Consider the following 14,055-nt stretch of genomic DNA (forward strand, 5'->3'; position numbering starts at 1 on the left):
GAAGTTTTTACAACTTTCGGGCTTTTTTCTCAAGAAGTATGGACTTGCCCTTGAAACAACTTTTACTGTAGTAATTGAGGCAGCGAATGCCAGTTGCTTCAACAGAAATTAAAGTGATCTGAGAGCTGGTGAATTTATCCAAAAATGTGTGTGGGAGGTACCCGACGGAGTTGACAAATATAGTCCATATTCGAACCTGACCTATACCTGGTAGATATATTAGGATGTGTAAAGTATGGACCAAATCTGTCACTCCCATCAAGAGTTATCGTTAGCATAAATTTCCGAACATTTTTGAACTTTTGTGGGGCAGGTTCCTTGAGGGAGTGGACCGATATAGCTTATCTTCGAACTTAAACTAAGTCTGCACAAAGTATTACGAAGGCTACATTTTGGCCCGAAACGGCAGATCCGTTCGAGAGTTATCTTACGCTCCAACCACTACACACGGTGTCATAGGGGTTTTTTTTTGCATCTTTCAGGCTATTCTCTCAGGAAGTATGGACTTGCCCCTGATGAAACTTGTACCGTCGTATGAAGGGCAGTGAATATAAGTTGTTACAACAAAAATCAAAGCGATTCGAGAGCAGGCCCTAAACTGAACTTTTCCGAAATGTTGTGTGGGAGGTACCCGAAGGAGTGGACCGATTGAGTCCATATTGAAACCTTATCTAAGTCTGGTACACATTTCCCGATGTGGGGATGGGCCAAATCGGTTACTCCCTTCAAGAGTTATCGTGCGCACAAATTTTCCGAACATTTCCGAACTTTTGTGGGGGAGATGCCAGAAGGAGTAAACCGATATGGTCCATCTTCGAGCTTAAACTAAGTTTGATCAAAATATTACGATAGCCAAATTTTGGACGAAATCGGCTCATCCGTTTGAGAGTTATCGTGCGCACCAGCCAGCCAGACAGACGGACGGACATTGCTAAATCGACTCCAAATTGTCTAAAACACATTTCTTCCAAACCAATGATGCACAAAATAATATGTGTGACTGTAGTATTTGAGCCATGAATCGACGCTAGAGTACTGCTTTGTTCATAGCTGTTCCAAACATACTTGGGGTCTAAAACCATTATTTCGATGAGGCACATTTTGCCCGTATGAAAGTGTATAGGTATACCCTTTCTAGCCTAAAGGCTGAGGGTATAAAATGGTAAAGGTGGTAAAATTAGCAAAAGTTGTGAACTGCTCTCATATCAATTGTATGCTTACATCAAGCGAAGAAACATTTTTCGAGTAAAAAGTCGTGAAACTTGAAGATTCTTGCGCGTAAAGGAACAGAGCTTATAATTTCAGATGTTAACAAGATGAAACGTATCGTGCGGATCTAGAAGTTTCCGTTTGTACCTTTGCATTTCTCTCTCCAGACATCAACTCTTGTACACAAAATTTGGTAGCGGTCTTGGTCCAAGATGGTTCCATGTTGCAGTTCTCAGGAGGATATTCTGTCCGGTTTGGACATTATTCCATGGCGTAATGTCCATGTTGAATATCGCACCAGAACCGCAGACCGGCCTGTTGTTATAGGTCCACTAGCGCCCCAAATACTGAAGGCGAGACATTCAATTCCATTAGAACATCTGTCAAATAAAGGGACTTTTACATCTAAAACTCATTTTACACTTGCACTTAGTCTGTGTTTAGACACACAAATTTCTCGGGAAAGTAAATTGAGTTTTTGGGAGAGAGCGGAGAGGAAAGAGCTCCTCAATACTCCTTCCTACCCCCTATTGCCTAAAAACTGAATTTACTTTCCCGTGTGTCTAAACACGGACTTAAAACAGGTGTTTTGGGAATTTACATAATTTATTTGACATGTGTACATATATTCGAATTGACAACTGAAATGATGCATGTTTTATAAAACATGTTAAATGTAAAAGCCGTTTTTCATGTTTAATAAAACATGTGTCATTCAAGTTGTCAATTCCATAGAATATGTGTCAAAAATTACGTCAATTCCAAAAACACGTGCTAGTGTAAAATGGTAAAAAACTTCGGTCCCTATTTATTTTAAAATACCATACCTTATAATTGTTCAAATGCATGATGAAGTAAAATCGATAACATGTCGATTAGCTGTTATCGTTCGATGACCTTTCGATGAAAAATACAACTCTGTACATTAAACTAGGCTTTCATTCATATTTCTATTTATTGATACTCGGATCAAGTGCATTTGTTGTTGCTCGTGTAAATTTCCAAATAAAAAGTAGATTTACAACGTTAAAGCTTAAATGTGAATTAAATTTAACTATAAATAAAGCAACGAACTGAGTGAGTAAAAACCATAGAAAAATATTTACAAATAAATGTGGAACTTATTAATATTTTCACTGGAAACTTTAAGCCACACCCTAAACTCGCGTTTAACTTAACCAGCTTGGGAGTGTCTCAATGTTTTCATTGTGTATTTTAATTAAAAATGTGACATAGCCACGAGTTAATTGGGTTGGTGTTGCTTTAAAGTAGCCAGCTTATTTTGTCCCAATTGGAAATAGATATTACAATTTTTAATTCCATTGTTCTTTTAGGCCAACAAACCATCACATATCGAAATATTCTAATTTGAATGATTGTCCAATTCCATACGCGCAAATGCACCAACACATACACACACACAAATTTACCTTTACGCTGAAGAAGCTGTTTATGAATTTATCACAACATTGAGGCAACAACATTCTTGTCGTCTTGTACTGAAAGAAAGTTCGTGTCTCTTTTTTCCCATAACTTCTACCTACTGTGCCTATCTTTTGGCCTCCTCTTTCGCCATTTGGGGTGAGTGTGTACTACGCCACGGACTATGTCAACAATCGACGAACGTACAGCTTATAAAAATAATCCCTACTTTACTGGACACATTTATGGAAATTTCTCACCATTTTATGTGACCATCGCAGTCTGTACCGTCATTCTCAGCGCAATTATTTTAATTAATATAATACTTGGTTGCTGTTCAAAGCATCGTAGATATTGGCAGGATAGGCATACTGGTAATCGTTGGCTGGTATCAATTTGGTCAGCAACGCCACATAAGCAACCACCATTGGATTTAACTGAATTGAAAGACGTGTCTTATTTCCAGAAACTGCAGGTTAGTAATGTTTTGTTTTATATTTGTAAATTGTAATACCTAATATGAATTTGAATATTTGAGTATTTTTCAAAGAAGAAAAGGAGTTTGTTTAAAATTCGTAATGTAGCAGTGGCTGCAACAAATTCACATTCTAAAACAAACATTAAGACTAATGCAAAACGCATTGTTTACGAAAAAACGCTTACGATATTGAACCACGATTCAATATAAAAAAGTCTACTGACAAGTGTATTAGCAACCTATCTCAATAAAGTTGCAACTTGTTTATATTCAGACGCTTGATCAGCGATGCCTTAATCGGGGTCAGAGATTAGAAGGAGGTCCCAAATCATTGAATAAAACTGTCATATTGAGACTGACACAAGAACATACCCATCCCAAGTTAATCTAAAACAGCCCGTGTTTGTCGTGGCAGCTAGCGTTTTTCTCCAGCCGAAAAACAATTTCTTGATTAAGGGGGACAATTGAACAAACAGACTTATCGGGTAAAGGAAGCGATGAGCGACACTTGACAGTGCGTCTCGACTTAACGTTTTGCTAGATATACATGTTGGACTAAATGGAAAGACGGCGTCGATTTAAATACCCTATCCGTATGGTTTCAGAGAATATAGGTACAATTTGACAAGAAAAAATGTGCCTCAACGAAATAATGATTTTAGACCACACATGTCTTATGATCAATCAGTTTAGACAATTTTTAGTCGATTTGGCAATGTCCGTCCATCTGCATGGCAGGTGTGCACGACAACAACAACGAAGGGAGTAACCGATACATTATTTCTATTTCGATGTAGTCCATATCGGGCAGTTTATATCTTTGTCCGCCAACTAAAATTACTAACGTGCACGATAACTTACGAACGGAGCATGCAGTTTAATGGCTGTTCGCATACATTGCGATCTAAATGCCGTCTGGAGGGTGGGTATTTATGGAAGGTACAGGTTAAACATTTTAGAGGTAAAAAATAACCCCGCCATTGGTGAATTCCACAAACTATTTGAGGGAAGTCCGGGAATATCCTCGAGCAACTTGGCATGGTTGACGGTATCGAAGGCCTTCGACAGGTCAAGAGACACGGCTACCGGGAAACAACTTCTCATCATTGGAAGGAGTAGTGCCTCTAGAATCTTCGCTACTGGCGACAGGAGGGAATACGGCATGTACGAATCGCCTCTGCTTGCATGGCTTCAGTAGCGAGAACACTAGGCTTCTGGTATAATATGGGTGGGTAACGATCAATTGATCGGTTTCATCCAGTTGCTTAAGCACTACCATTGAGATTCCGGGTGGGTAAAAACTTCAAATCCCAAAGCAGCGGGTTCTTTCGTACCGGATTGACCCGAAACCATAGTGTTTCGAACAGCGTCTGCCAGCCAATCCAGCATCAAACCTAGGCTTCTACGTAGGTTTCTATGCTGCTACAAAAACAACGTTAATTTACTAGTTCCGTGCTGGGAAATTTAGTCTTATTTCGTGTATTTCACCAGCAGGTATGTAGCGAGCGGCAGCAGCATTGTTGATGTCCCGGAAAATCCTCTCAGCTACCTGTGGGAATGTGGCAACTCTCTGAATATGTGTAACAATGGTCCATTTGATTATATCCCGCCGATCGGTATGTCTACAGCCCATGACAGAGTAGTATTGGTACGGTAGTCTCCAAGTGCATTTTGGTAAATTTGAATGTTCCTCTATTGAGCATTAACTATGATACGAAACACGCTGGCGTCGCCTATCCTTTGTAGGAATTTAAATTTGCTCAATAACCTGTAGAACGTTGCATGCAATATTTTTGATAGCCAAAGTCTTCGAATATCATATTAATATAGAGCTTCATTCAGTGAGGAAACTAAAGGAGTTTTACTCTGATCGACACGCAGTACGGACTCAGCAATATATCATTGAAAAAAAAAAAAAAAAAAACAAATAATTATAAGAGAGAAAAGGTTTTTTATGTGGTGTGGAAGAACCCCCGATATCCGTAATGTGTAGAATGTAAGGACTCTCAAATTCTAATGACAGGAAATTAAATTTTATCTCCAATCCATATTTAACACGACCTGTAGTGCGATTCTCTAACTCATTTTTTGAGTTACCGCCGACGGTAATTGGCGATGTTTTTCCGGTAAGTTAGCGATGAATAAAAAGTAGTCGTAAAGTTCTACCGATAGCAATAGTGTTGTCAACTTTTATTTGAACTTTTCATTGATAATTTTGCGTTTTAATTTTACCGATTTTTGTCGGTAACTCAAAAAATTAGTTACATAATTGCACTACTGATTAAAATTTTCTCCATGTTTTAAAACAGTCTGAGCTAATGGCAGGCTTGGCTTATGCGAATGGTGCAGGTTTAGTCGTGTGTACTACATTGTTATTAATTTGCATTCAAAAAAACCAGCAGATATAAATAGCGTTTTCTAATTTTTAGCCCGCACAACGTATTTTCCCTGAAGATATTGAAGCTCAAGGCGAAGAAGTACCCATACAACAGTATCAACAACAACAGCATCTTAGTCGTCCACCACGCCCAGAAGGTCGAAGTGTACACCAACAAAGACATCGTGAAGAATACGTGGAATTACAAACCAAACGTGAAAGCGATATATAAACTAAACCGAGGCAAACACCAAACATACATACATACATAGAAAAGCCCCCTTTTATATAAAACAAAATGGCATTTATAATATTGTATCCTGCTGTTGCAGCTTTGGCTCTCTTCATTGTCGGCGTCATAATGATAATGTTACGTTTTGGTCCACGTCTATGTGGGCTACGTCACCATGCTTTACCCGACAGAGAGGATTGGCAAGAACGGGCCTATGAACATGAAATCAGTTATGCCTGATATTGAATAGATGTATACACATATCCAAAAGATGTACATTCCATAATTTAGAAAATGTCTTCGTTTGCCACAATTTAAAATTTTGTTTTTAAGTGCCTTAAACATATGGTATGTTCCAGTACTGCAAGAATCTACTAATTTTTACTATTTTTTTCGATAACATAAGGGAAAAAATGTTATCGTAATAAAAAATAGTAGCTTGTTGCAGGTTCTGGAACAGAGCAAATATTTGTGTTTATTTTTTTTTTCCTCAAGTAGAACTGAAGACATTTTGCAAACCATTTCCGTCCATTTATTGAAGAAAAAAGTATGAAGAATCTCCTTTATTTTAGAGAGTCTTTTATGCATAGTCCTTAAGCTAACAAATCACATCGATTTATTATTAATATTATACCTATACAATTTACAACTTTTACATTTTTACTAACATTTATATGATGACTTCTTTGTATCCACACTTTTACAAAATTCGTATTTTGTATACGACTATAAATAAAAAATAAATATAAAAACATATTTTATGCTCTGTTCCAGAACCTGCAAGAAGCTACTATTTTTTACTACGATAACATTTTTCTCTTTATGTTATCGGAAAAAATAGTAAAAATTAGTAGATTCTTGCAGTTCTGGAACAAACCATTATTTCAAATTGTATGTCTTAAGGGGTGTTTACACTAGCCATCAATGTCATATGACCTGAAATTTTGCATCGTTATACAGTCGCTAATGTGTGCAATATTGGGGATTTTCCTTACGCCATTTACTTTTTAAGTCCACACAAGCAAAAATGCAGTGGAATTACGTGTCCACATTTTCTGTGTGGGCAGATATGGAATGTTTTTTATTTCGGGTCATATGACATTGACGGCTGGTGTAAACACCCCTTTAATAGATTCATCCTTGCATTGGAAGGATTCAAATGCGTTTTTAGTCAAACCCCCCTTTATTATAAACAAAATTAATTAAATGGTATGTAGATATTATTATTATTTCTTTGGAGAAACACTTTTTTACAGCAGCGGTTTTGTTGTTTTGTTTTCCTTTATACGAAAGTAATGTTTAATGAAACTCTTTTTTATTTAAGTTTTTGCAAAATCAATTACAATATTAATTAAAATCATTCTAAATGTGGTCAATCGAAGTTAAAAATATTCAAATGTTCTAGGCCATTGTTTTCTCTTATTCTGTTTGATGATCTGACCTACTATTGTCAAGAACCACCAAATGATGAAACCAATGTTGCTGAAAATAAAAGAAAGAAAATGGTAAACTTTGGAATATAATGAAATTAAATAAGATGTTACGTGAACGTTCTTCTAAAAGAACAATAAAACCTTTGCATCAGGGGAAGTAGACTCATTTACCCTCTAAGTAGAATCTTTCTAGGGAAGTTGCGGATTCGCAGATTTACCTTAAAAGTATTGGGCCGCCATACAAGAAGTAAGTTGAAGTCAGAAAGGCGTCACAACAACGCATAAGTAGTTGCTGGGTTGGTTGGCCGCTGGCCGAGATGATGTTTCCTCGGGTCAATAAGTAGAACCGGCCGTCGCGTATGGGAATGCCAATTGGGAAGGAATCAGAGAATTCACCTACCAAGGCTTCAGAAAAAAGCCCAATTCTTCTGAGAGGAATTTCCGAGACATCATCACTACCGTAGCCGCTCGCCATATTCTTGCTGAAATAAGATCTAATTTCTCAATGGAGGAAACGGGATTAGCGAATGGCAACTGTTTAGCCGACAATTTATTGAGCTCCCCAATAGAGGCCGGGCGAAGAGTAGCGTTTTACCACAATTTACGATTCCTAATGTTGCTGATGTTATCCGAGATGCAAAATCATCCAAAGCACTTGGACCTGACGAAATTTCAATGGTGATGCTAAAACAGCTGGATGAACCAGGAGCCGATTATCTGAGCAAGGTCCTCAACCTATCCTTAGCCACCCTAAAAGTTCTCAAAATCTGCAAAAATGGGTAGTGTGGTCACGTTTCTGAAACCTGGCAAGGATGTCACCAAAGATGAATCATACTTTTGCCACCTGAAGCAAAGATTCTTGAGGCGTTACTCCTCCCCATCATCAGAACGTCTTATTCAGTTACAGATCATATACTCGGGATTCGGAAGCAGCATTGTACGACAACAAACAATCCCACGGCAGCGGGTTCTTTGTACCGGATTGACCCGGGACCACACAACATCAGCGTTCTGGCCAGCGGCTGCCACCTCAGTGTACATGTGTTTGTATTTTTTTCGTTTTTCTGTGTTGGGAGCGAGAACACTGTCCCCAGTGAGTCGCCGTCGGATTACGAAACTCCCTCGTCGCCTGACTACGAAACTCCCCCGCAGTCCCCTCGACAACAACCGCACCAGCCGTTGTTGTCCCAATCCCAGATAATGCATCCTTTTTGCAATTTAATTGCAATGGGCTCCGAGGTAAGATCGATGAAATAGTGGACTTAATGAATCGGAAGAAGATCAAGGTCGCGGCGGTGCAGAAAACCATGCTGAACGACCACAGCTCAGTACGTTGTGATGGTTACAACGTAATAAGGAAGGATCGCTCCAGATGTGGAGGTGGGGGATTAGCTTTCCTTTTGCATCAGTCTGTTCAATACAGACCTATCTCGCTTGAGCCTGCCTCTAACGACCCGTACATGGAATGTATGGGGGTAGCAGTCAGGTGTGGAACTGCCGATATAGAGTTGCTGAACGTAAACATCCCGCCGAGAAATAGCTGTATCTCAGATTATAAGCCTGACATTAGTCCGCTTTTGGAAGGTCATAATCGCCTGTTCCTGGGCGACTTTAATGCGCATCATGAGATGTGGCATTCGGCCCTCGGAAACGACCAGAGAGGTATAGCGCTGGCTGAGCAGATTGATAGCTCTACGTTTTGTCAATGAGGACGCCCCTACCAGAATTAGAGGAGCGTGTCACAATTCGCCAGACATAACCATCGTGTCACCTGGTCTGACAAATGACGTCACCTGGCAACCCGTCATTTCCCTTGGATCAGACCATCTCCCCATAGATAGTTCACCAATCACCGCTTCAGAGAAATGCCCAATCCTTCTGATGTTCGGGTAGCAGAAAGGACGTTCCGAGACATCATCAATGCTGCAGCCGCTCGCCATATACCTGCTGGTCGAATACCCGAAGTAAGACCAAATTTCCAAGCAGAATCGACGGGATTAGCAAATGAGCGTGATGAGCTTCGTCGAACCAACCCCGACGACCCCAGAGTCAGGAAGCTGACAGTGGAAGTTTACAGGCTGGTCGGCGAACATAAGCGGAATCATCTGAAGAGTTGCAACATTGGAGCCGGTATAAGTAAATTGTGGACAACGGTTAAGTCACTCTCGAACCCCGGAAGGGGGGATGACAGGACATCAGTCACGTTTGGCGACGTTACGTTGACTGACCCGAAGAGGTGTGCAAGTTACTTCAATCGACTGTTTGTCGAGCACCCCGAGAGTGAAAGGGCGAAGAGAAGAGTGTTACGTCGCATTAGATCTCTTCCTGCCGAGGATGAACCACCACAGTTTACAATGGATGGTGTTGCGAATGCCATCAGGAACGCTAAATCATCCAAATGTTGAAACAGCTGGATGAGCCGGGAGTGGAGTATCTCACTAAAGTTCTCAAACTGTCGCTAGCCACCCTTATTGTTCCCGAAGTCTGGAAAATGGGCAGGGTGGTCCCGCTACTGAAGCCAGGCAAGGATGCCAGCAAAGGTGAATCGTACAGGCCGATTTCGCTTTTGTCACCTGTAGCGAAGACCCTTGAGGCCTTAGTCCTCCCCAGTATCAGAAATAGCTATCGAGTTGCCGATCATCAGCATGGATTCCGTAAGCAGCACAGCACGACAACTGCTCTGCACGCCATTACCACACATATTTGTCAAGGACTCAACCAGAGACGGCCGTGTGATAGAACAGTGATGGTGGCGCTTGACTTATCAAAACCCTTTGATACAGTCAGGCACTCCACGCTGTTTGAGGACATTGAGCAGACAACCCTCCGGCCAAGCTTGAAACGTTGGATAGTAAATTATATGTGTGGACGCCAGTCGTACGTGGAATTCAGGAACAAGAAATCCAAGCCCCGTAGAGTGAAACAGGGAGTTTCCCAAGGAGGAGTGATATCTCCGGAACTGTTTAACCTCTACCTTTCCTGTATTCCCCCCTCCAGACGGCATTGGGATCGTAACGTATGCAGATGATTGTACGATCCTGGCGTCAGGTACCTACCCTGATGACATCTGTGAGAGACTGAACTCCTATTTAACCGATCTTACCACCTTTTTCCACGCGAGGAATATTCAGATATCCGCCATATCCGCCACTAAATCGACGGCCACTCTGTTCAGCACATGGACGGCGCAGTATAGAAGAGAGTTGAATATCAGGGTCGATGGTAGCAGAATTCCGACCACAAACTGCCCCAAAATTCTAGGGGTCACATTCGACACCAATTTCACGTCGTCCGCGCATGCCGCAGCTATCTACGATAAACTGAAATGTAGGAACAAGGCCCTAAAGTCCCTAGCCGGCAGCACTTGGGGTGCAGATAAAGAAACCTTGTTGACCACGTATAACGCGATTGTTCGGTCTGTGGTAAGCTATGCGGCGCCAGTTTGGTCCCCGAATTTATGTGTCACGCAGTGGGATAAGATTTAAATTTGTCAGAACGCCGCCCTGAGAACAGCAACAGGGTGCCTCCTCAAATCTACAGTGGACCATCTACATGAGGTGGCAAAGATTCTTCCAGGAGACAAAGATTCTTACCGTGAGAGCCATCCCAATCACCATGTGCTTGCCACCGATACACCCAGGCATATCAAGAAGGATATTCATGCTCTAGCAGTTATTGTGTGAATGCAGTCATCGGAGCACATCCCCCATCTATCGCAGCTGAAGAGCGTCAGCTGCCACGACAAAGCAGAGTAGTTTTTTGCAGTCGCCTAAATTTCTATTGGGCGGGAATCGATCGCACCGTGCAAGACATCTGCCCAGTATGCGGCATGGGCCCGCACGGTACTAAGCACCTATTCAACTGCCCCACCAAGCCTACTCATCTGACTCCAGTGGATCTGTGGTTACATCCCATCGAAGTAGCCAACTTCCTGGAACTGGAGAAAGACCCAGAGCCAGATTGAACAGGAGAACGAACATACAAACATAATAATAAAACACTGTTACAACAACAAATATTAACCGAGAAAATACCGCGTCTCAGAACAGTCAGCTACCATGATTAAAGCTTTTGTTACAGCCAGTCATGCTAAGTTTTTTGAGGATGTCTAGAATACTATCCTCCAGCATTGTTTGAAACGTTGGTCCACCTACTGTACTCATTTCCCCTTGCCTCCCTTCGGAGATTTTTGTGGTTTCGGGTCAATCAGGTACATATGAAACGGTTGCCAACGTTGCTTTGGGAAAAATGGTCCCATTTGTCGAAGTTGTACAAATATCGGTTCATCCTATATTACCAGTTTACTAGGGTCAACCACACTTTTTTGTTTGTCCACTTACCGATTAATATGATAAGAATAATAGCAAGTATTATGGCTATAATGATTTTGCTCTTCATATGTTTCCACAATTTTTTACGTTTTAAGGCAGTAGATTCTTCTTCAAATCTGGAGGCATTTTCTTCCACTTTTTTGGCTCTATCAGATAAATCTTCAAATTTTTCTTGACGGTCTATTGCCCTTTTAAGATTGTCGTGCAGTATTTCAACAACTTCATCGACATCTTTTTTTGTTTGTTTTAAGAGTTCGGGAGTACGGTAACTGAAAGTAGAACAATGATTATTTAAAGAATTAATTTAAAGGCTTGAATTTGTGAACTTGTAAGAATAGTTTGTAGGGATTTGGATTTTCTTCGTGTACACATTACAACACATGAAGTTATGTACATATGCATTTAGAAAACCCCAGTGATATAAACTTACTCTGTCTCATTTGAAATATTTTTGGAATATTCATTTTGATTCTCACAAGGAGTTTCAAATACGTTGCTTTGTTTATCTGTTGCCATTCTTGTGTTTCCGCCTTTCTCTTAGCTAACGTTTTTTCCAATTTGTGTGTTCTTTTTTCAATTTTAATGAGTTTATTTCCGTTTTCGTAATGTCACTTGCTATTCAAAACTAATTATTCCATATAAGATGATATTTTTAAGTTATATGAACGTCTGTATGCTGCAGTTAGCTGACTCATTTAAGAGTAAAACCCGCAATGTCTGCTAAGTGAAACGTTGTAGCTCCTCTAACTCAGTTGTCGATACTGCGATTAAAACATTTTTTTTTTTTTAATTTAGGTTTGTTAGTCATTACAAAAAAATATATTGGTTTTGTAACACAGTTTCCTTCAAAATATATGGAACCTGTAGACACCGTAATGTGGGGCTATACCAAATCATTAAGATATTAAATTACGTTGAACTAAATTTGGAAGAAATTTTTGAAAACAGTTTGAGACTTGCACGCTAGCCAAATTAGTATGTGCCGGCAGGATTTTTGGGACTATTATCTCTGAAAGTATGGACTTACTCTGAAAGAAAATTGTACCGTTGTAATAGGGACTGTGAAAACAACCTTCTGCAAAAAAAATTCAAATAGATCCGAAACGAGTCCTCAAATTGCATTTTCGCAAATTTGTGTGGGAGGTACACGAAGAACGAGACCGATATAGACCATATTCCAAACTGATACATGACTGGATGAAATAATACGAAATGCAAAGTTTGGACCAATCAGATACACCCTGTGAGAGTTATCTCTTGCGAATTAGCCATTTTAGTTGAGGCTGTCAGGTTTCTTGGAGCTTTTAGGTCATTATTTCAGGAAGTATGGACTTGCCCCCGAAAAAAATTAATGTCGTAAAGTCGGCTCCAAGGACAACCTGCTGAAAACTAATACTTATTCCGAATTTTGTGTGGGAGGTTACAGATTCCGACCTATGTATATCTGGAAGGACCCAGCAAAATTTATTTGAAGTTGTTCCTTGTGAAGTTGTGATTGAATAGCTTTTTTTGAAGCAGTCCACGCAGAGTCATGAAAAATGCAGTCCGTTCTTCACATTTTGAGAATGTCCGATTTGAATCCATTTCATAAATTTTTCACGTTTTAGAAATTTCAAAATTTTGCAAAAAAAAACTTAAAAAGACAAAGAACATAATTTGTTTGTTGTTAATTATAATAACAGCAATATGTTTGCATCCATAAAAAGTAATTTGTATACAAAAAATAATAAAAGTGATTTCGAACTACATCTTTGTTTGTAGCCAAAGAAGTAGTTGAATCATATGTTGTTGTGATTTATTCACTACAAAGAACTAATGCAAAATGTGTGCTTAAGAAGTAAATTAGACAGTATCCTCACTGCACCATGCCCTTGTAAAAATCATGACTTCTTTCACGTAAAAAGATGTAGTCCGAAATCACTTGCACTCATGATTTAACTACTTCTTTGGCTACAAACATTTTGCTGGGTATTGGAAGAGCAAAATATGTATTGTGAAGATTCCGCATGTAGTATTGTGAATCCAAAAATCGTTTTTGTAAATTACAACAATTGTTTTTGTCATATCAACAATAGTTGTTGTCATATTCAACAATAGTTTTTGTCTGCTAGACAATATTATTCTCTTTTCTTCGTCAATTGTATTCTCTTCTCTCGTATTCGATGCAGAGGTGAAAATAAAAATTTTGGTGAGTTTTATTTGTATGAGTTCTTCTTATCTTTGTTTTTTTTGTATTTACACCATGCGATTCTTGTTTTTATTTATTTCTTCTTTCTCATTCTTCTTTGTGTTTTGATAGTTGAGTTACATCACAATCTGAGAAGTGTTTTTGGTCGTAATATGTGTTTTCGTTTCATATTTGTTGTTGTCGCAACATCATCCAACTGCGGTGGTTCATCCTCGGCAGGAAGAGATCTGATGCGACGTAATACTCTTCACTTCGCCCTGTCACTCTCGGGGTGCTCGACAAACTGTCGATTGAAATAACTTGCCCACCTCTTCGGGTCAGTCAATGTAACGTCGCCAAATGTGACTGAGGTCCTATCTTCCATCCTTCCAGGGTTCGAGAGTGA

At 39.8% G+C, this 14,055-nt stretch overlaps 3 protein-coding genes across 3 annotated transcripts; 2 read left to right on the forward strand and 1 right to left on the reverse strand.

The window, feature by feature from the left end:
- Nucleotides 1–2,131: 2,131 nt before the first annotated feature.
- On the forward strand, nucleotides 2,132–6,472 carry wrm1 (wurmchen 1 transmembrane protein). The gene is made up of 3 exons (XM_073982252.1): nucleotides 2,132–2,286; nucleotides 2,544–3,106; nucleotides 5,539–6,472. Exons 2-3 carry the CDS (start codon nucleotides 2,816–2,818, stop codon nucleotides 5,716–5,718), a joined length of 471 nt encoding a protein of 156 aa, XP_073838353.1. The 5' UTR covers nucleotides 2,132–2,286; nucleotides 2,544–2,815; the 3' UTR covers nucleotides 5,719–6,472.
- Nucleotides 5,785–6,472, forward strand: wrm2 (wurmchen 2 transmembrane micropeptide). Its single transcript, XM_073982254.1, has one exon. It carries the CDS (start codon nucleotides 5,785–5,787, stop codon nucleotides 5,956–5,958), a length of 174 nt encoding a protein of 57 aa, XP_073838355.1. The 3' UTR covers nucleotides 5,959–6,472.
- Nucleotides 6,473–6,613: 141 nt separating this feature from the next.
- On the reverse strand, nucleotides 6,614–12,289 carry LOC141401771 (vesicle-associated membrane protein 3-like). The gene is made up of 3 exons (XM_073982253.1): nucleotides 11,913–12,289; nucleotides 11,492–11,751; nucleotides 6,614–7,200 (listed from the first exon to the last, which is right to left on the reverse strand). Exons 1-3 carry the CDS (start codon nucleotides 11,996–11,998, stop codon nucleotides 7,169–7,171), a joined length of 378 nt encoding a protein of 125 aa, XP_073838354.1. The 5' UTR covers nucleotides 11,999–12,289; the 3' UTR covers nucleotides 6,614–7,168.
- Nucleotides 12,290–14,055: the final 1,766 nt, after the last annotated feature.

Source organism: Musca autumnalis, unplaced genomic scaffold, assembly GCF_047663935.1.
Source record: "Musca autumnalis isolate F117 unplaced genomic scaffold, ASM4766393v1 scaffold_4, whole genome shotgun sequence".
Taxonomy (NCBI): Eukaryota; Metazoa; Arthropoda; class Insecta; order Diptera; family Muscidae; genus Musca; species Musca autumnalis.